A 22,877-nucleotide genomic window follows, 5' to 3' on the forward strand; every position below is an offset into this window, starting at 1 on the left:
CCTGTAGTATGCCTTCGGCCCCTTATAACGTGAACAGCGGGCAACTTTTAACGTTTTTTTGACATCAAATCATGTTAAAAGGGGGGTGAATGCGTACTGAGGGGGGGGGGGTGAAAATATCATCGCCCTTATTTTTTGTGTTCTATGATCGAGTGGATGAGATCTCCATTCAAAGTGGGCGGTCTATCATGTTTATGATCCATCATTTCATTGATTACAAGATCAAAACACCCACATTGCACATGTTAAATTGATATACGAGCAAGAGAAACAATCTTAAAACTTCGAATGGGTCGGGCATTTCTCTATTTGGACCAGCTTATGAAATAATAATTGTCCAACGGGCTTATCATTTGGCCCATATTCTTTTAACGGGCTAATCCAAAAGCCCAACAGCTCATTAACTACTCAACGAAAGCGGAGATCGTCATAAAAGTATTGGAAACATTCGTCATTCAAGATTGCGTCATCTTTTCGTTACGCGCGCGCGCGGACTCCAGCCCAACGACTAACCCAATTTAATTCTCCATTTGAAATCCCCTCTCTAACAAATTATTTATTTATCGCCTCCCTTAAATGAAGTCACATATCTTTTCTTCGTTAGGGTTTTAGGGTTTCCCTCTTCCAAACACTAGGGTTTAGGGTTTTTTTTTTCTCCCGCCTTTCTTTATTTTAGGGTTTTGTCCCTTTCTCTCTCTCTCGGCGTTTGTGTCTCGATCTGTAGATCTCCATGGCCATGGATTCATTCGGATCTGCGCGAAAGAAGAACAAATCCGAGGGTGGCTTTAATGCAAATGGCGGATTCACTGGATCCAAGCGGATTAAGCAAGGTCCGTTTATCTTTGTATGTAAATTTTGATTTTAGATCTCGCATTTTATCAGCATTTTTTTATCTGTGATTTTCGTACTTCTTGTATACCTTCTTTTATTGTTCTCTCTATCGGACTAGGGTCTTGATATGTCGAAAGAACTTTCTTATTGTTAAAATGAGCTAGGTTTTTGAAGGTTTCAAGGGATTTTTGTTGAGGATTTGTACGTGTTATATTTTAGGGTTTCTACTTGGAAAGAAGTGGATTTTTTTGGACGTAAGGTTGATCGTAGAGTTTTTTTTTTAGATTCACATGTGTTAAACAGCTGGGGTTTCTTTTGTGCTGAAGTAGATACTCTGTGAAGAGAGGTTATTATTCTTGTTAGAGATTTAAGGTTTTGTGGTTCTTTGTTGTTTGTTGGTATCGGTTGCAGCCCTAGGTGTTTTAATTCCCCACTGTACACGACGATGCCAATTTTTTCTTTAGGCTCTGTTTCTTCCGACTTAAACTGGATGCAAAGCAAATTTTATGGTCAATTTTTAGTGTGAAAATGGGTGTAAAATTTGTGTTTACGCCCATTTTACGTTGAAAGAAACGAAGCCTTTGTAACAGCTCTTTGGAGGTTGTTGTTGGATGGTGATTGGAGATCTTCCATTCTGTTTGTATCTCTGTGTTTTTTATGGTGTACAATGGCTTCAACCTAAACCTTGAATTGAAGCTGAATAAAGTTTGATTGTTTGACAAACTATGTTTGTGACGTCCTCCTAATTCCAAAACCTTAAAAACAGTCACAGCCCGTTTGGATACCTCATATATTGTATTTGGATTTGGAATTGAGTTTTGAATGCAAAATGAATAGATCTGCCAGCTCATGTTGAGGGAAACAGAGAGGGAATGACGGTACTTTTTACTGGAGGGGGGAGAGGTTGAGGTGCAAAGACGGTGAAGGAAACTGCCAGATCGGTGGATTTCCAATTACTTATTTCCACGGCATATTTGGAAATCTGATTTTTTTTCACTGTCAGTAACTGATTTGGAAATCAAAGGATCTGATCCGGATCCAAATCACAACACAAAAAGGGCTGCAAATGTGTGAAATCCAAATCAAAATCTTCTCGGCATCCAAACGGGCCCTTACGGAACTTGGAGTTTCAAGTTCCTGTGCACTTATCTGGTCTCTTCAAGTATTTAAATTTCAACAAAGACATGCTTGGAAATTTATGTGCTGGACTTCCTTAGTATGCGAGTTTAATTCACTAATGTTCTTTATTTCTGTTTTTTAATCTTTCTTGGTATTCATTCAATTAGTTGTGGTTGATTCCATGGCTTAAAATTTCGATTTCGGCTGAAACATGTCTTTTTTGCCAAAATATTTCGGTTTCGCCCAAGACTGAAATGAAATACACATATGTTACTAGATTTTGCCAAAATCTAAAATTTCGTCTTCACGCCTATTTACAAGATTTCTACTGAAATTTTAAAGATCCCCACCGAAATTTTGAATATTTCCATCGAAATTTTAAAAATACTGGAAATTTGCACAACATTTTATAAGATTTCGGCTGAAATTTCAACATAAACCGAAATATTCCAATTTTTGTGGTGGTCGAAACCAACACTGAAACTGAAATTTAAAACCTTGGTTGATTCTAATTGGGGGAATGCATTGAAATAATTAATAGATACATTATTCTGGTGTTTCCTTCATCCTATCATGATTTTGATCGCAAATTTAGCATCTTTTAAGCTAATTCTGAAAGTCTTCATTTTTTAATGTTAATTGCTTGCTAATTTACCTAAAGACAGCATTTTTCCAATGATGCTAAGTGATGCTTATGTATTGGATATTCTTGAAGTATCAAGATTAACAGACACTGAAGGTTTAACTAAGAACACATAATTAATGTCCTGTAACAGAAATGGAGTCATTTTCAACTGGTATAGGAAGCAAATCGAAGCCATGCACAAAGTTTTTCAGGTTCTAATCTTAACCTGGCTAAGATAAATATTCTAAATGCACCTCTTGTCTCCTGCAAGTATTTATAACTTCTAATAACACCATGTTTTACAATTTTCACAATTGGAGTTAATATTATCAAGGCTAATGAATTGGACATCTAAGTTGTGGCACAGGTTCATACATCTTGTTGCTCTAATCAAGATAAATATTCTAAATGCAACTCATCCGTTGTAAGTATTTATAACTTCTAATAACACCTTGTTTTATAATTTTCACAAGTGGAGTTGATACTATCAAGGCTAATGCGTAAGGCATCTAAGTTGTGGCACAGGTTCATACAGCTTGTTGCTCTAATCAAGTTAACAAAGACTTGTGAAAAGAGAAAATGCTTGACTTACAAGAGTACATTTGATACAAACACTTACTGGGCTATTGTAACTCAAAAGCAATAATATCAGGAAATGTCCTGTAGAAAATGCTTATATATGTAGCATTTCATATATTGAATTTAGAATCCCTCAAAATTGAATAATTATCATTGCATCTAATTTCCAGCATATTAGCGCTTTTGGTGTTTAAATTCTGTTGTTTTTTTTGTTGTTGAAATGAACTTCTTAGTTTATGTTATGGATGGTAAGTAAAATTAATATGGGAAAAGAGTTCCTACACTTATCTACTCCCTAGGATTAAAATAAAGTGGGGGCACATTGTTTGGATGATCCAAACCATTTATTGGATGGGCCCTCACATAGATAGGGTGTGGCCAAAAAATCAGCTCCATAGGATCATCCTAACACTTCAAACTGTGGAGGCAAAAATGGACAGATTTTTGAAGGTTTATACCCGTCCAGTTTACCTCCACGAATCAAAGGGTTGGGATGATCAGATGGTGCTGATTTTTTGGGCACATCCTATCTATGTGAGGGCCCATCAAATGAATGGTTTGCATCTCCCAAACAATGTGGCCCATGCTGTATTTTAAGCCTAGGGAGTAGAAACTCTTTTCTCAATTAATATATGATTTAATCAAGTCTCAACCATGTGCAAGTTCATAACACTTCCATGCTTTCTAAGGTAAGATACCCCGTAGTCCTCTTTTAATTCAATGAAACATACATTTTTGAAATTAGAAGTGGCATAAGTATTTACTTCTCTAGGCTATTATAAGACCTTGAATTATAGCTGTTTATCTTTTTAAATTTTTTTATTTTATTCTGCTTTTCTTTATCTGTTCTAACTCATGCTTTTATAAATACTTCATTTCGGTCTATTCTTGAAATGAAGCTATTAGAAGACCTTGAATTATAGCTGTTTATCTTTTTTTAATTTTATTTTGCCTTTATTTATCTTTTCTAACTTCTCATGCTTTTATAAATACTTCATTTCGTTCTATTCTTGAAATGAATTAGGTTCTCTTCACATTGGGCAGAATACTGTAGATGATGGAACTTATGCAATTACTGAGTACAAGTGGTTAAAACTTAAAAGTTAAAACAGTACATTAATTGGTATAGGTGTTAGAACGTACATACAAATTTATTAAATCCGCATGAAAATGTATGGTTCTGTTTTGTGGATGACTTGATGTTAGTAGCGTGTTGAATTTTCCAATATTTGGTGGTTGGTTCCTTTCAAGACATATCATCCAATCACTGAAAAGATGGTTCACCATATTTGATTTTATTACACAGTATGCATTGCTAAATATAGTGGTCATTTGATTACAGAAAAAACCACAAAAAAGGGGAAAATCAAAATAAAAAGGAAATATTTTTAACGGATACCATTTTTTAAAAAAAAGAGTAGTATTTTCCTTTTTTCTAGCATTGTTTGTCATTTACTATTCACACAACAGTCCCTGTCTGCTGTGATTTTTCCAAAATGCTACATCTCTATATTATGTACATCCAAATGGGCGGCCCTTAGTGAGTTTGTATTTGAGGAATCTATCTTGGATGGGGTGCCATGGACTCATGGGCACTAGTCTGGTTGGTTATCATGTTTGGGTTTTCTTGAATTTGTTTACATAATAATAAAAACAAGAAAAAAAGATTTAGTGATTTGCTGCATAAAACTAAATTAATTGCAAAAAAGTGAAAAATTAACTCTGAATTGGAGTCACCAATTTTAATTCACCATTACTTTAATTTGTCCATTGGGGGATCAAATGATGATGTCTTTTCTTTCATTTTCTCCCTGGAGATTTTCAAAAGGAATTTTCAGACTCTCTGTCTCTCTTTCCCGTTCTCTCTTCGCTTACATATAAAACCCAAGAAGAGAGAGTGAACGTGTAATTTTTTATTGGTGTTTTTGCACATGAGAAGCACATTCGGTATACATGTGCATATCATGGCATACACCTGAAATAAGGACTATAGAAGAGTGTATGAAGCCTTGTATTGTGTCCTGGTCACTAGAAAACTGGAGACATATTATGTTCTATGTCCCTGTTATTTTCACAAGATATTTTGTTTTTCTTATACTGACATGTTATTTTTGAACTCCCTTTATCTTTTTATTAAGTTTTTTGTACATGTTTGTTTTTTATTATAATTTCCATACAATATCTCATGTAAATACCCGAAGGTTGAAAATCTCGTGAAATTTTGAAGACGAGGAGATAGTAATATTGTCACTATACTAAGTATTTCTATGTTCTTATAAAGTTGTTCCTGATTTCGAAATTGAAAACTCATTTACTTATTTCAAATTGTTTATCCTTTTTTGCCATTCAAAAAAAAATTGTTTAGCTTTTGGATTTTTAAAATAATTTGTTTCTTATGGATAAAAAAAGTTCCAATTATTTATTGTGGCACGGCATTCGTACATATATTCCAAGCAAAACTATCAATGTTTAAAAGGTCCACCTTCTTGGTTAGAAAAACCATTCACCTGTTAGGCCCGATTATCAATGTAACTCTCTGAGTCTTCATTGGATTATCCTAGCCCTCAATTTGTGGACATAGTTAAGAAATAAAGCATCTAATATTCGCATACAATGTGAATGTCTCACAAATTGGAGAGTTAGGATTGTCCGATTGGAGAATTTTTCTGCATGGTCAATCCACCGTTGGGCTGAATGACAGAATTTTTGCATCATGAAAGAGGTGTACCTCTCGTGTGCATCTTCCTATTGGTGGTTTTCCTTGACAAATACACGTAGGTTCTATATCGAATTTTATTGATTTTTTTTTTTATCTTTGTAAATTTTTAGTCGTATGAAAGTGTGAGGTTCATCCAAGTAGGTAGACCACACAAAAGTTGGGGTTGTACTTGATCTCACAACGATGAATGTTGAATAATTATATACTAAACGGGTTTCTTTCTTTTGCCATTCATTTTCTTTCCATAGAAAATTTTTATTGGAAAAATTATACTCTAACTTTTTCTATGTTGGATTTTTTACACATCATGCATAGCATGTGTGTGGCCGCCATTTTTCAACTCAGTTTTTGATAAAGTGAGGCCCATCATTTTACACCCATGCGTATCATGGGCGGGGCCCAACATTTTTACAGGGGCACTAGGTTTTGATAGGGTGGGTCCCAGTGCCCCACACTCAAACCCATGCATCGACTGGGCCCCTCCATTTTACCGCATTTACAGCTCATGTTTTGATGGGGTGCGACACATTATTTTACACCCATGCATGGCATGGGTCAAGAATGCTAGTGTCTGTATATACTTTTTTTGTTTTATTTATGGTAATTAGTCTTGAGAATAGTGAATATGTATGCATTCATTAATTTATTATAAATAGTTTCGATCAATTTTTTGTTATGGAATTGGTATTGTTATTCGTTAATTTGTCTTGTTTGTTTTGCCTTCATTTTTACATACTGGTAGCGTCAGGAGTAGACTTAGTCAATTTGAACTGGGTAGATTCTTTCACCTTCTTCATGAAAATTTTCTAAAGGATTCATTAGCCGACCCCAACTAGTTTGGGACAAAGGCTTAGTTGAGTTGAGTTGAGTTGAGTTGACAAACTCACATTGGTGTCATGGTTAATTTAAAGAATATTTATGCCATGCCCTTTCTAATATTTTTATTCTTCAATCATCATTATAATATTTTTAATTATCCATTCAGGTAATTGAATCATTATTAAATATTACTTCATCCTTTGTTTTCCTTATTCTTTGTCAAGTTTGTTGTATGTGGTTTGGTCTAATTGAAGCAATGTCTGTGCTAGATTTGGGTAGCCGGATTCTTAAAGCTTTAGGGAAAGCAATATTTTTAACTTGCTTTGTCCCCAACTAGTTTGGGACAAAGGCTTAGGTGGGATGAGTTTGATAAAATTGTTCTAGTGCTAGAGTTAATTTATACCCATTCATAGTATGTAAATGGAATTAAAAGCTTGTGTTAGTAGTTGTTTATCAATTAATCTAGTAACCCATTCAAGCAATGGTTATTGCAGATCTCCTTGGCGCAACCCTCTTAAGATTAGAAAGAAATCTTTAGGTACCCCATTGATCATGATTGATAATATGGACACAGATATCCAAGCTTTTATCTAGCCCCTCCACTTTCCTCCAAAACCCATTTTCATGAGTGCATATTTCTTAAAATCCCAATCAGCATAGTAGTATGCTTTTTCTGTATCTATCTTGCATACTATTCCTTCAGTTTCTATTTCTTCCAAGTCTCTAAGCATTCCTTAGCTGCTAACACTCCACCTAATGTCTACTTCCCTTCCACAAAACTTGTAATTCTACCTAGTCAAGGAATTTTCTTTTCTACTTGTGACCCATACCTAAATTAACCCTTCCTCCCTAACCTATTACAATCCTACTCTTTCTATGAACTTATTGTTTGCTTCCAATGAGGTTTATTACATGTTTCACATTGACTATCAATGACACTTCCCAGTTTCCACATGTTTACTCTTTACTTTCTTTAGAGCTTTTTGCCTCACTCATTTTCTCTTTTCTAAACCTCTCGCTTCCCAGCCTGACAACTATGTAGACTCTCCCTACTAGGCCGATGGGTCGATAATCATTCACCTCATTGTGCCCCTCCTCCTTAGGAATCATTGTGTTTAAAGTGGTCATGGTGATTGGATTTGGGGTGACAATATTTTATTGTTATTGATTTTGGGTGTATAGACTTCGCAGCATAGTGCTGTTACCATTGATATGAATACCGAGCTATGATTGTTGAGAAGCTCATCTTATTATCATTGATATCAACAAAATTGGGCTATGATTGTTGAGAAGTTGATTTTGGAAGGTTCACGCAGTGCTTCTTCCCGATATATCCATTTATGTTTGACTATTTTTTAGTGGTTAGAAACATGATTAAGTGCTTGAAAAGTCTTTACATGATTCATATTCATGTGGACTATCCGAAAATAGAAACAATGGCGAATTGCTTGTTGACTGATTATGGTTTGTCAAGGGTTCAAGAAAAGAAAGGAACTGTAGCTGATTGTCCGTTTGATTTGAGTTTTGCACCCTTCTCTTTACATGGTGATGATTGGATTATTAAGATGTTCATGCAGAGACATGAAGCCTGGTATCATGCATACAAGTTAAGAACTTTTTTGGTTCCTATTATGGAACCAAGTGTTCTATGCTGCGGGATACGATTGAGATTGCACTTAGGCATGTTTTGTTACACGAAAAATTGGGATCTTTTCCAACTTTCCCTCATTTTCTAATGTTTGGTAATGCTTGCAAAGGAAATTTTTATAGGGGAAAGGCTTGCTTCCAGCCAAAATTTTCTAGCTAAAAAGGTGGAAAGGCTCATTGCATTCACACATGCATTTCTTGTTGATGTATGACGACTTAGAATCCCTGTCAATGTCGCCCGTGTGACTCGCCTACGCGCTGGCATTCCCGTTTTATATTTTTTTCAAGAAAAATGATATAAAATTGCCCCAAGGAAAAAGTATCCCTGTATGGTTCAATCTTTGCAGCCAAACTTGCGGCTTCAAGTGGATTTCATTAAAGATTTTTTATATAAAAGTTACTGCTGTCAATTGTCAACTCCTCCGAGTCGGCTCCATTTTACCTTGGCCGATAACTCTTCAGAGTCTGAGTCTTGCCTTACCAAGTTGATCCAAATTCCTTTGACTAGCCTAAGTTAATGAAAAATTGATTGCATCGATTATTGACTCGCATGGTGAGCCCCCCTTTACCTTAGGAAAGTTATTATTTGTGCTCGTATTTTGAAAAGCAGATAAAAGGACCTACCAAAATCAAAATGACCAAATGTTGCTGATTGCATTCCATTACCTACAATTGGCATATTATGGTGGTGATTTACTATTGGAAGGGAATTGATGATAAATGTTACTGAAGGTAGTTGTGGCTTATTTGATTATTTTTCATGAAAATGTTTGGGACCGTTAATAGTCCTAGGAGTTAAATATCTAATTAATAGATGATGTTCTTTTGTTTTATTTTTAAAGATAGTTGATATTCCTAGGGTTTTAAATATCTAATTAATAGTTAATCTGCTTTCGTTTTATTTTTTATATGATCCCATTCTGCATTCTATTTCACCAGGGAATGAGCTAATTTAAGGCGCATTTGCCATTCTGCATTTTTTTTCACCAAGCTATGAGTTTTGGCATCTTTGCCATGGTCATATACTCCTGATCGTGTTGGCATTATATGGTCCCTAGGCTAAGTCACTATTATCGTTCTTGGGAATTTCTTGGCAGAGGGAAATCTTAGGACTTATTTTTATTTTTATTTTTTTCCGTTTATATCGGGGAAAAGGGATTTGGTAGGGACCATCGCAGAAGGCATTTCGCGGACCAGCTGTTGCATGATAAAGCAGCCTCATAGGAACTTTTTGTCTTTATTCATTTATTCATCATATGTGGCTCCCTGCTCTCTCATGCAACAGCCGGTTCGCAAAATGCCTTCTGCGATGGTCCCTAGTAAATTCCCGAAAAAACAATAAAATAAAATTATCTAAAAATATATAATTTAAGAAAAAAAATACAGAATAAAAAATCTCTTGAAAATATCGTGATATTATTGTGATATTTTCATGATCGCCATATATATTTTTAAAATATTGGGATTAATTAGGGTTTTTGTCATTTTATAAAAATTTGCGATATTTTGAAAATGCCAAAGATATTTGTCACATAGTTCCTAGCCTGTTACCATTAAAAAGGTTCGTAGGCTGTTTCTTTCGAAATTAGTGTATGAACAATGAAGTCTGAACTACATTGTATTCTCTGTTAGTTATCTAGAAGCATTTCTCCCTCAAGCAGTGCTAAACACAGTGTTCCACTTGCTATTGTCTACTGTGATAGAAATGGTTCATCTTTTGTAATTGGTGGTTTCATATTGTAGTTTTTGTTGTTTTTTTTGGGGTTTGGTACTGTGTTAGCTTGGTAGGTCCTACTTTGTATGATACCATTGTTCTTGGTTCTTAAATTAAAGTGGAAGAGCTACTCTGTAAATTGGAAGAGCTCCCCCACCCCAATTCCAAGCTCTCTTCCCCATGCACACTGTCAATCCGTTTCTGTTAGGTGCCAAGTATGCAACTGATGGTTTTAGCTTGCCTCAGTGGAAATTGTGAATGATGCATTAAGCTTAAGAGTTCAGGTTCTTAATGTGTTTTGAGTGGTAATTTACTGTATCATTTATTTGTACACCCTACTTATGGGTTTCCACTTGCAATTGTCTATTGTGATAGTAGGGGTATATATTTTGTACTAGTTTCATATTATTATTATTAGGAGCTGGGCGGGGGGAGGGGGGTTGGCGGCGCTACGATTGATTTTCCTTATAAATGAAAAAGTGTGTTGCCTAGTGCTTTGTAGGTCCTACTTTTTCATCCTGTACTCATGGGTTGTAATTTGGTTGACATTTACTTAATACCAAGGTTTTAAATCTTGGTTTCGGTTTTGGTCATCAGCGAAACTGAAACGTTTCGGCCAAAATTTTGTACTTTTCCGAAACTATGTGCATTTCGTTTCTTTTTCTGCCGAAACCGAAATATCGTTTCGGCTGAAATTTAAAATCATGCTTAATACTCATTGATCATTATAAAAGTTTTGCCTTGTATGTTCTACTTTGTACTAGCGGTTTCTCATTTTGTTTTTTGTCCTTCGATCACTTAACTAGATAGTTAGTCTTTGTATCCTTGTATCATACCATTCTACCTTGGTTCTTAAATTGAAGAGGAAGAATGCCCCTGCCCCACACCCACCCTCACGACTACCCAGGCACAGTTAGGGGTAGGGGTGCAACTTGGGTCGGGTTGAACCCGATTTTTGGGCGGGTTGGGTTGACCAAATTCGGGTTGGGTTCGGGTCCGGGTTGGGATTTGGCAACCCGACCAAAATTCGGGTTGGGTTGGGTTGGGTATCAGGCAACCCAACCCGACCCGTAACCCAACAAAGAGTAAGACACGTTTTTTACTTTTTGTACTTTGTAGCTTCTGACGTTTTGTTGTTTCTTTCCATCCTTTGCAAATATAATAATAGATACTTATCAAAAACAAAAAGTAAAGGGCTAAAGTCACTAAAGTAAAAACCCTAACCTAGAAGAGATCTCAACCGCAAGATTGAAGCATGCAAAAATCGATTGATTGGATGTTCTCAATCTTCTTTTTTCTGGACTAAACACCCACATATCCTTGTGATTGTGATTGTTATGTTTTCCTCACATCATTTGCAGTTATTTAATATGAGCATGTGTTCTAGTAGTGTTTTACTGTTTTTTTCCTTTGGTTTTGAACTTCGGTGCCATTTCCCTTACTAAATATCCCATCTGAAATGTCTAAACCCGACCCAACTTGGGAATTCGGGTTGGGTTGGGTTGGGTTGCGTTCGGGTTAGGGAAAAACCAATTTGGGTTGGGTTGGGTTAGCCATCCCGGGTTGAAAGTCGGGTTGGGTTGGGTTAGGGTTAGCCAACCCAACCCGAGGAGCTCAACCTCCAACCCAACCCGACTTTCAACCCGGGATGGCTAACCCAACCCAACCCAAATTGGTTTTTCCCTAACCCGAACCCAACCCAACCCAACCCGAATTCCCAAGTTGGGTCGGGTTTAGACATTTCAGATGAGATATTTAGTAAGGGAAATGGCACCCAAGTTCAAAACCAAAGGGAAAAAAAACAGTAAAAGACTACTAGAACACCTGCACATATTAAATAACTACAAATGATGCGAGGAAAACATGACAATCACAAGGATATGCGAATGTTTAGTCCAGAAAAAAGAAGGTTGAGATCATCCAATCAATCGATTTTTGCATGCTTCAATCTTGCGGTTGAGATCTCTTCTAGGTTAGGGTTTTTACTTTAGTGACTTTTGCCCTCTACTTTTTGTTTTTGATAAGTATCTATTATTATATTTGCAAAGGATAGAAAGAAACAACAAAACGTCAGAAGCTACAAAGTACAAAAAGTAAAAAACGTGTCTTACTCTTTGTCGGGTTACGGGTTGGGTCGGGTTGCCTGATACCCAAATTCAGTTTGTAATCTCAACTGGGCCCCCATGGAATTCCTACCAATTGGTAAAAATGTTGTCATTGAAAATACTGAATCCGATCGTGCGGTCGAGACCCCTAATAGGGTGTCTAGGCCGGAGTTGAAAGAGCAAGATCTTATCGGGCGACTCGAGGAATATTCCGGTGATGATCAAGATTCTGCCGTGGACTGCACCCTAAAGCTAGGGTTCGGCACCGCAAATCAATGCTGCAAACATGTATCACAACCCACAGGTATACAACATGAAACCCTAGTAATCGCACCGTTCATTAATCGCACCTTTTATCTCATTCTCGAGATTTAGGATCTCTTTTGATACCTTTAAAAGTTATTAGCACATAATTCCATATGCAAATGGTTTTGATGCTAAATATAGTTATTCTCAAATAATAATTATAAAAATTTATGCTGTGATTTGCAATGAATTCTCAGAGTGAAGTGGTGTCGCTCAAGTGATTCTCTTCCGCGATTCGCCCGGTCTAAATTTCAGAAAATTAAAAGGCGTAAAGAACATGCCATTGATATCCCATTTGCAAATAAAATTAGATTAATATAATCTTATTTGAAAATAGTCTTCTTTGAAAATAATGGACAATTTGGGGGTATCCAAAGATGCCTTTAATGGATCAAACTCCTTTTTAATAATCTGAGTGGCAGGAGAGCCGAGTTTGGGTTGTTTAATTATGCTTCTTCAATGGCAGCTTCTGGTAGCTCAATCCTCTACAACATGGACCCTGGAAGATTTTCAGCCTTCTCTGTCCCATAAAACAATGTCCCTTTGAACAGAATGCTTCCAAGGGGGAGAGAGGAGGTCCTTGGCTGCGTCCGAAAGTGTATGGAATGCGGCGTTGCCAGTACGCCGCTGTGGCGCAATGGCCCTCAAGGTGCAAAGGTAAGTTAGAAAAAGCTTAAAGATTGAAGTGTAGCTTTTATAAATCCTAATTAGTGACATTAAAGTTTATCTGTAATGATCATTTCTTATTTAGAAGAGCAATGCAATTCACTTCTTCACATCACACAGACATACACTTTCACTTGAAGAATCATACTGTTTTCTTATATGTGGATTTGAATTCAGTTACTTGTAGTACACTAAATTTGGCAGGTGAGTCCGATCTCTAGGTTTGATCTCAAGGGAGACCAACAATTATCCTTTTTTATGGAATGGTAAAAAGAATTTATTTAGATGAGGGGAAAAGGTAATCAAGTTCATTGCGTGAACCATTCATCACACCCATTCTACTTGCTTTGGGTCTACTACCCTAGTGGCCAAGATAAGCCACGGCAATGCGTGTATGGAGGAAGGTTTGATGCCGGTTGTGTACATATACGAAACGTCAAATCTCAACCCCAACTGGGAACTTCAAGGTCTACAAAGAATCGGAATGTTATATCTCCCCGCCCCTGAGGATTTGTGAATCCATGGCCATGACCAATCCTACGATCTGCCTAAGGAGAAAGGAGTGTCAAGAAGCACATTACTCAGTCCTATATAATACCCAATAGATGTTATAAAATGAAATGAAAGAAGGTTCAACACATCAAACACTGGTTTTTAGGGCATGCATTCTAACACCCTGTTGGGAGGAGATAGGCTTTCTAAGAATTAGTAGGTCCAAATTATAGAGATTTTTGGGAAAAAATAAGGTTGGACACACGGAAGTGAAATTCGGTCTCATTGGGTGGTAGGTAACACTAATCAAGGCGGTGCTCACAAACATTCCTATACATCAACTATCTGTCTTAAAATGCCCTATGAGCATAGTTAACCGAATAGACCATATCCAAAGAAGATTCATTTGGTGGAGGGACAAATGACAGGCGAAAAATCAACTTGGTATGTTGGAAGGAGGTGTGGGTGAATATCGTTAAATATTAACTTGGACTGTTTTGAGCGAGGCGAGGAGGGGATATCGTTAAATATTAACTTTAGGAGGAAATTTTTTTGATAGGGAGATGGAGCAGGTAGCGAGGTTACCAGAATTGTTAGCGTCTCACTACATTAAAAAGTCTGGTGTGGACAAAAGGGTTTGGCTCTCGGTCATACAACGTTAAATTATTTTACAAGATGATTGCATCCAATCTCGTTACTTCCCTAGTGCTTAGATAGTGGAACATATCAGTCTCTCCTAGGGTTCGTGCCTTTGCATGGACGACGGTTCTTGACAAAATCCTCACAGTGGAACACCTATGAGATCGACATGTGTGGATCATCGACAACTGTGCGCTGTGTGTGGAGGCGGACGAGGAAGTGGATAACATGTTCCTATACTTCAAAATAGTCAACTATGTGGGGGACAACAAGTTTGGCATATCATAGGTGTTTCCTTCCAAGCTTTCAGAGCTCTTGGAAAGCCGGTCTTATATTCCTTAACGTAAACGAGATAAAATGTTGTGGAAGGTGACATTACTGATTGCCATTTGGTGTTATGAAAGGAGAAGAATGTCGGGGTGTTTAAAGGCTTAGTAAAGACACCTCATTACCTCTTCAATAAGGTGATTGTCTTGGCTATCTCTTAGGTTAGTCTCTAGGGCCCTGCCCTATTTCGATTTATCTCAGCATAAGATTTATGGCGAGGTTGGACCGAGGTATGCACCAGCAGTGAGCAAAGGCTGATTATTGCACAGGTATGGGATCCTCCTAGCCGTGGACATTTTAAGTTAAACTTTGACGGATCAATCGTCGGGAACCTCGGCCAATTATAGTAAGTGGACTCCTTCGAGATCAGGATGATGAAACAATATGGGCTTTCTTAGGCCCCATTGGGATTACAGATTCTAATGAGGCGGAGATCAGAGCAGTTCATCTAGGCCTTAGGATGATTGAGACTAGCATTCTAGATCAGGTTATAGTAGAGGGAGACTCTTCTCTAGCATCCTTAGCGGGTTGCACATTGGATGGGCTTCATATCTTTTCATCGCATAAGAAAGGCTAATAGCGAGGCCGATAGGCTAGCCGGGGAGGAAGTTTCTAGGGCATCCGTGGAAATTTGATTTCCTTGCCTCTTGATTGGTCCTTGACTTGTATGCTTTGTCTTTTTCCTTGGTTACCTTGTTCTTTATCATCTTGATCGTTGGGGTGCTCATCGGAATACAATTCTCCGCAATTCAAAAAAAGAAGAAGAAGAAGATAACATCTCCCAAACCTAAAGTTGAGAGGACCATTACCAAAAGGGAGATGATATTTTCACTCCCTTTGCAGTACGCATTCGCCCCCCTTATAAGATGAACAGTGGGCAACTTTAACGCTTTTTGATGTCAAATCACGTTAAAAGGGGGGCGAATGCGTACTGCAGAGGGTGAAAATATCATCGCCCTAACAAAATTGTCAATCTTCACACTTGGTATATACTGTCTTCCAGTTTATGTGCGGCACGAAGATTTTGACAATGATGAACCTATACCCCCTGAAACCCCCTGAAATCAAACTGCACTTCGATCAATTCGTTAACTTAAATCACGGTTTATAGGCGCACTACAATGACGCTTCTTGGACATAATTTTCTATGGAAGGGGGTCCGAAGACAAGTGGAAGTTCCATCTTATAAGTTGGAAGCAGGTCGGTTTGTTAACCAATAAGGGTGACACCGGATGTTGACGCCTAAGGGAAGTAAACAAAGTTCTTCTAGGAAAATGGTTATGGAGGTATAGGGAAGTCAGATATCATCTATGGACTCAAGTGATAGAGAGCAAGTATGGTTCTACTCCCGACAACCGGTATTCCGACTATAAGTTTATAATTATAGGTCCGACAGTTTGGAGGCAGAGCCTCAAATATAAGCATTGCTTCTAGAAGGGGGTTAGATTTAGAGAATATAAAGGCGACGTAATTAATTTTTGGCATGATATTTGGTGTGGAGATTTGCCCTTTAGTGTTTCTTTCTCTGATATAATGCTGGTAGCTGTTGATAAGGATGCCTCTGTTAAAGATTGTTTCCAATGGGAGGAAAGTTGTGTATGCTGAACCATTCAGTTTAGGATAGAGAAATAGATCGGGTGGTATCTCTCTTAAATTTGCTAAATGCCTGTTATATAAAGAAGAATGGAGAGGTTAAGCCGATTTGGATTTGGGACCCTTGAGAACTTCCCAGTAAAGTCTTTTTACCAACACATCTCTCTGTGCCCTCAATCCTCATACTTGGACATAGTGTGGTGAATCCCTACCCCCATAGAGTTTGTGGCTTTGGGTGGACCGCCTTCGAAGACAAAATCCTCATTGTGGATCATCTTAGGAACCGTCACATGCTGATCATCGATCATTGCCCACTTTGCATTGGGACATGGGAGTTAGTGGCCCATATTTTTATTAATTGCAAGCATGCTAGATCCATCTAGAGTCTAATTCTTAAGGGGTTTGGTATATTGTGGGTTTTTCCATTAGGAGGGGCTTCCAATTTTATTAAACTAAATTTTGATGGTTCTTGTTTAGGCAATCCGGGTCCTTCAGGTGTTGGGGGTCTATGTAGAGATTCTTCTGGTTTGGTCATGTGGGCCTATTATGTTCCTATTGGCATATGTGATTCTAGTTAAGCGGTGGTTAGGGCGGCTTTCTATGGCATCAAGCATCTGAATAAAGATTCCTATAATAAGGCGGTTGTAGAAGGTGATTCCTTAAATGTAATCAGTTGGCTTTCGAGAAAGGTTGATCCTACTTGGAGGTTTCTCCTTCTTTGATGAGATCTCAGACTTAACCTTCGGATCTTCTCTAACTTTTAATCATGTAAGGAGATCTGCTATGGTGAAGCAAATGCTCTAGCTAGATCGGGTGTGCTTGGGTTTAGGTCTGGAATGGTTCGACTATCTTCCGCCTTGAGTCATTTTATTTTGTTGTTTATCTTTTAATGTAATCATTGAGAACCATCTCGGTTTCTCTTACTTCAATATGTAAATTACCATTTCAAAAAAAAAATAAAAATTTCTGGGTTTTTCCTTCTAGCATGGTTGATCTCCTTGATTGCTGGTCATGGGCTCCATGGAAAAGAAAAGGGAGAATCTTGTGGAATCTAGTCCTTTTAGCAACTATTTGGGTAATTTAGAAAGAAAGAAATGACAGAGTTTTCCGAAGCTCTGCGAAAGGCCCGGTGTTTGCGTACATTAAGATTATTTCTCTATGCATTTTCTGTGGAAAGACGCTCCCTTGTTTTAGTTTCATCCCAAGTTCCGATTTATGGCGCAGATGGCGAGAAGTTTGCTCAAGTGGGGAGATAACGGATCCTCCTCGCCCTAGGTGGTCTCCCTCTGATCCAGGTAAGTGTAAGTAGAATTTTGATGGCTCGAGTCCGGGAAACCTAGGGCCATCCGGTGTTGGTAGGCCTCACTTGGAGGTTTTTGATTTGTATCCTCCTTGAGTCTCTATGTCACTATTATTCGTCTTTTCTTTCTTATTGTCTCGTGTTTAATGTTGAGACCATCTCGGTGGAGGTTTTACCTTTTCCCCTCATCTAAATAAATTCTTTTTACCATTCCATAAAAAAGGATAATTGTTGGTCTCCCTTGAGATCAAACCTAGAGATCGGACTCACCTGCCAAATTTAGTGTACTACAACTAACTGAATTCAAATCCACATATAAGAAAACAGTATGATTCTTCAAGTGAAAGTGTATGTCTGTGTGATGTGAAGAAGTGAATTGCATTGCTCTTCTAAATAAGAAATGATCATTACAGATAAACTTTTATGTCACTAATTAGGATTTATAAAAGCTACACTTCAATCTTTAAGCTTTTTCTAAGTTACCTTTGCACCTTGAGGGCCATTGCGCCACAGCGGCGTACTGGTAATGCCGCATTCCATACACTTTCGGACGCAGCCAAGGACCTCCTCTCTCCCCCTTGGAAGCATTCTGTTCAAAGGGACATTGTTTTGTGGGACAAAGAAAGCTGAAAATCTTCCAGGGTCCATGTTGTAGAGGGTTGAGCTACCAGAAGCTGCCATTGAAGAACCATAATTAAACAACCCAAACTCGGCTCTCCTGCCACTCAGGTTAGGTAGCTCTGGCCAATGCATTTGATTTGAACTCATGTTGTTTCCACCCGAACTATTGTGTAAATTACCACCTCCACTCATCATTCCAAAGTTCCCCATGACCTGTTTTTCAAAGAACTAAAAAAAAAAAGAAAAAAAGAAAGAACAAAAAAAATCTCAAATCTCAATTGACACTGTCTTCAAAATTGCTTCACGTGCAAATTTAATAAATTTCGTTGTTCACTGTTAAAAAAATGGATCTAAAATGTCTGATTTTAAATCTTTGAACTTCTGGGTTCTTAAATTTAGGGTTGGAAAATGACTGGAATGACCCCATGTAGCTCATACACTAGAGGAGGCCCCTCCTCGATCGACAGTTGGATTTTATTAATTTGATAGCCTTGTGATGAACGGCCCGGATCATCTTACTCACATGCCAAAAGTGGGTCCCTCTATAAGGACAATTGTAATACGTGGGACTGTGGGGGGAATGATACTAGTATTCTCCAACCTTTACTAGAAAAAGAAAACAAAAGTGTTGAAGAGAAACGGTTTGGTATTTGATGTATAACGGTAGGAAAAATTGCATGCATGGCATGATTGCTACTCTACGTGAACTTAAGAAACTCTACCACGTGGCTAATTCAGATACGCATGACCAAAAGCAAACTAAATTTCCACCCCTTCTTTTTTGTCGTTTCCTAAAAATGGCTGCATTTCCACCTCCTTTTGTTTGTCTTTTTCTTCATTTTCAGGAAAAGGGTTGGAAATATCATATCCCAAGAGAATAATAATTTCCCAATACATATAAAAAAAACGAACCTTTTTTTTTTTTTTTTTGATAAGTATCTATTAATATATTTGCATAGGATGGAAAGAAACAACAAAACGTCAGAAGCTACAAAGTACAAAAAGTAAAAAACGTGTCTTACTCTTTGTTCGGTTACGGGTTGGGTCGGGTTGCCTGATACCCAACCCAACCCGAATTTTGGTCGGGTTGCCAAATCCAAACCCGGACCCGAACCCAACCCGAATTTGGTCAACCCAACCCGCCCAAAAATCGGGTTCAACCCGACCCAAGTTGCACCCCTAGGCACAGTTGCCCATGTCTATTATGTGAAAGTATGCAACTGATGGTTTTATCTTGCCTCATCGAAAATTGTGAATGATGCATTCAGATTAAGACTTCAGGTGCTTAATGTGCTTTGGATGATGATGTACTGCATCATTAATTTGAACACCCTACTTAGGTCTCTCATTACAGTTGGAGCTCTAATAGTTAATATTGGTTGTAGCCTCATTTTATATCATGTATTCAAAAGTATTAATTACCAAACATGTGTTGTCCATCATCCCCACCCTGTACCCTTAGTCACGTTGGACTTTCTCCGTCCTACTCTTTGTCCTTGCCCAGTCTGCATTTCTGGTACACTAGTTTTTATACGTGTCTGGTTGGCAAGAAGGAAACCCGACAACCTCCTACTGTCATTGCCAGGCATGAGTCTCCATGCTTGCATCTTCCCCATTGGTGCCACTATCGTTGCGATGTCATAGTTCATGGATGTTGTGACCACCACAACAGATTCCAGCGAAGAGACTGGAGAACCTTTCCTATATACCTACATATAATATGTAATTTGAACAACATTAATGTTCTCCTAACATTTACTTTGAACATATGTCACAAATATCTCCAAAATCTTAAAATATTATGAAAACGTATGAAAACATATGCAAATAATGGACATATGTTTTCGCTTGTCTGAGAATTCAGTACATACCCCGTTTCATAGATTCATATAAATATTTATACATAATACATAATACACATCCTTCATTTCACTTCCAATTCACATACATATAATTATGTAACAGATAGGTATAATATACCACTAATCGACTTGCTGTTTTGTTTTCACTATGCGTTTCGGTTTCAGTATGTGTTTCAAGTGGGGATGGAAGTGGAAATATTTCAGTCGCTTAGTGTCGGTTTCGATGGCAATTCAATGCCATGGTCTACTGTATGTGTTTCTTTTTAGAGACTTGTGGGTTGTGATGCTAGTGTTTTTGTATCAAGGAATTGTTGTAGTACTTCTGTTTCAGTGTCTCGGATGAGACATTCTTGTTTTTTAAGTAAACAGCACTCTATGGTTGTCTCTACACCGGTGCCAATCTTTTATCATCTGATATGAGTAATTTCGTTTGGGTTTCTCTGATCTTTGGTTGTATGATATGTATCAAAGTGAATGTTGTGTTTGATACATTACCTATTCACATAAACAAGAGCGTCTCATCCTAGACAAGGAACGCATCAGACAATACGGTCTGATATGCATTGGGGATTGATGTTTCCGGTATTTGTACCATTCGAAAAGGGTTCCGATGGTACATGTCATATTTCCGATACACACGCCATGCTTATTGAATGCACGAATATTTGATGTGCTGTGTCATACATTTTATAGATAATACATTCCGAATTTTCTTTTTCTTTCTTTTACTGGTTCTGATACATTTTTGACCAGGAGGAAGTATTTTAATAGATGTTTGCTTTCCTCTAATGGGCACTCAAAGTTATTGTTCATCTATTTGCATTGATTTTTGTTCCATTTTCACAAGTTTTGAGTTTTTTTTTAATATCACACAATCCCTTGGTATGTTGTTGTCTGTCAGAGGTGATTAGGCATGTACTACCTCTTTTGTGTGGCTCCCAAAGTTGCCGCCCCTAGTCTCGCCCCCTATAATTAGGTGGTTGATTGTTTTGTGTGAAGGGCTGAAAGCTCAGTTTAGAGTGTGAATTCCGGCAGTCCCTAAGCCTAACTCGCTACTATATTTAAAGATATTATTCCTGACATCCTAAGACTTAGGGATATACTATGAAGCGAAAAACTTGTATATTATATACAAGCATGTAATTCAGCAAGAACTAAAACGATTGGTGTCTGGTCAGTGTTAACGATGACTTTAACATGGATATTTTAGTATTTGGCTTCTGAACCTTAGGTTTAGAGTTTAGTTTGGTATTGCTAATGATTGGTTATAGCTCCACATTACATTCCATTATCCCAATGGCTATTGCCTGATTGGGAAGTTTGATTATGAAACCGTCAAATTTAAAGATTTTACTTATTTTTAACGAATTATTAGTTGTTACTTAGGGAAATGATATATTCACCCCTACTTTTGCCTGGGTTAGCCCCCTCTAGTGTAAAAGAGTAGTCATAAGTACACTAGAGGGGGGACTGTCCCAAGTAAAAAAGGAGCGATACTTCCCGTTACTTATTGTACTATGTTTTGTTACACTGTCTTCATTCTAGCTGTAAATCTGAATGCTGCTGACCTCCTTTACTATCTAGTGTTCATCAGTAAACTCATCTCTGTTAATTCCTGAGCTCTGATCTCTTAACCTTCTTGTAAGATGGTTTTTACACCATACATATTTTCCTCCACAAACTTTTTAATTGATTGCACTGATTTGGGATGACAGTACTGCTGGGTGCCCATTTGGTGAAGGCTGCCATTTTCTGCACTACGTTCCCGGTGGCGTCAATGCAGTTGCCCAGATGACCAATCTACCCAATCCATCTCATCCCATGCCTTCGAGAAACCCAGTGGCCCCATCATCTTTTTCCGACAGTTCATCTTCCCCAACCGTAAAGACCAAAATGTGCAACAAGTACAACAGCGCCGAAGGATGCAAGTTTGGGGACAAATGCCATTTTGCCCATGGCGAAAGAGAACTCGGTAGACCCATCGCCCCATCTCACGAGGATCGCCCAATGGGCCGAATGGCGGGCCGTTTTGCGGGCCGACTCGAACCTCCAACTCCTAACCAGGGTTCCGCCGGAAGCTTTGGTGCCTCGGCCACGGCCAAGATCAGTGTTGATGCCTCCCTCGCCGGTGCCATTATTGGGAAAGGTGGAATAAATTCGAAGCAGATATGCCGAGTCACTGGTGCCAAACTTGCCATTAGGGAGCATGAGTCAGACCCCAACTTGAAGAACATTGAGCTTGAGGGAACCTTTGATCAGATCAAACAGGCTAGTACTCTTGTACGCGAGTTGATTGTGAGCATTGGCACAGCCACTTTTCCGGCGAAGACTCCGGTGGCTGCTCCGGCAGCAGCCGCGAACAATTATAAGACGAAGCTGTGTGAGAACTTTGCAAAGGGTACGTGTACATTTGGAGAGCGTTGTCACTTTGCACATGGGGCTAGTGACCTTCGCAAACAAGGAATGTGAGCTTTCTCCATTTGGGGACAAATGAATTTTAGCGTCTAGTAGTTTTTGGAGCTTAAACTCCTGATGGTGAGGTGCAACTTTGTGGAAGAAATGATTGTGGTATCTATGTTTTTAGGATTTCTTTCTATTTGTCTCTTTCTTCTGTTATGTTCATGTTCTTTTTCAAAATTCTCGACGAGCCCCTCTCTTATATAGAGATTTGTTAGGAAATTTCGTGGCCGACTTTGGCAAGTGAGAACAGCCACAGATGCTCACTTTTCATCTGATTTTGTCTTGTTCATTTGATTCATCTGGCCGATCTCTCTTGCAAAAGGCAGCTGAAAAATTCCTAACCGTGTAATTCCCTAGCAAATCCCATCTATATGTATGTATAGAGGTGGCCAGTGGGTATTCATAGGAGGAGGATCATATTTTGATAATGGGATGAGTCATTCTGTTTTGCAC

At 38.2% G+C, this 22,877-nt stretch overlaps 1 protein-coding gene across 1 annotated transcript; it reads left to right on the forward strand.

Moving 5' to 3' along the window:
* Positions 1 to 529: 529 nt before the first annotated feature.
* On the forward strand, positions 530 to 22,560 carry LOC143846636 (zinc finger CCCH domain-containing protein 31-like). Its single transcript, XM_077355129.1, has 3 exons — positions 530 to 830; positions 2,727 to 2,787; positions 21,680 to 22,560. The coding sequence occupies exons 1-3, from the start codon at positions 731 to 733 to the stop codon at positions 22,431 to 22,433; spliced, it is 915 nt and encodes a 304-aa protein (XP_077211244.1). The 5' UTR covers positions 530 to 730; the 3' UTR covers positions 22,434 to 22,560.
* Positions 22,561 to 22,877: the final 317 nt, after the last annotated feature.

Source organism: Tasmannia lanceolata, unplaced genomic scaffold (genome assembly GCF_043159265.1).
Source record: "Tasmannia lanceolata isolate RefF3 unplaced genomic scaffold, GAP_Taslan_0.1 ptg000015l, whole genome shotgun sequence".
NCBI classification, from domain to species: domain Eukaryota; kingdom Viridiplantae; phylum Streptophyta; class Magnoliopsida; order Canellales; family Winteraceae; genus Tasmannia; species Tasmannia lanceolata.

Bases quoted from the DNA above. Each gene is read 5' to 3' on its own strand.
- LOC143846636 (XM_077355129.1), top strand. From the start codon at position 731: ATGGCCATGGATTCATTCGGATCTGCGCGAAAGAAGAACAAATCCGAG. The intron at 831-2,726 runs GTCCGTTTATCT...GTCCTGTAACAG, and splicing joins ATCCAAGCGGATTAAGCAAG to AAATGGAGTCATTTTCAACT. The intron at 2,788-21,679 runs GTTCTAATCTTA...TTGGGATGACAG, and splicing joins CCATGCACAAAGTTTTTCAG to TACTGCTGGGTGCCCATTTG.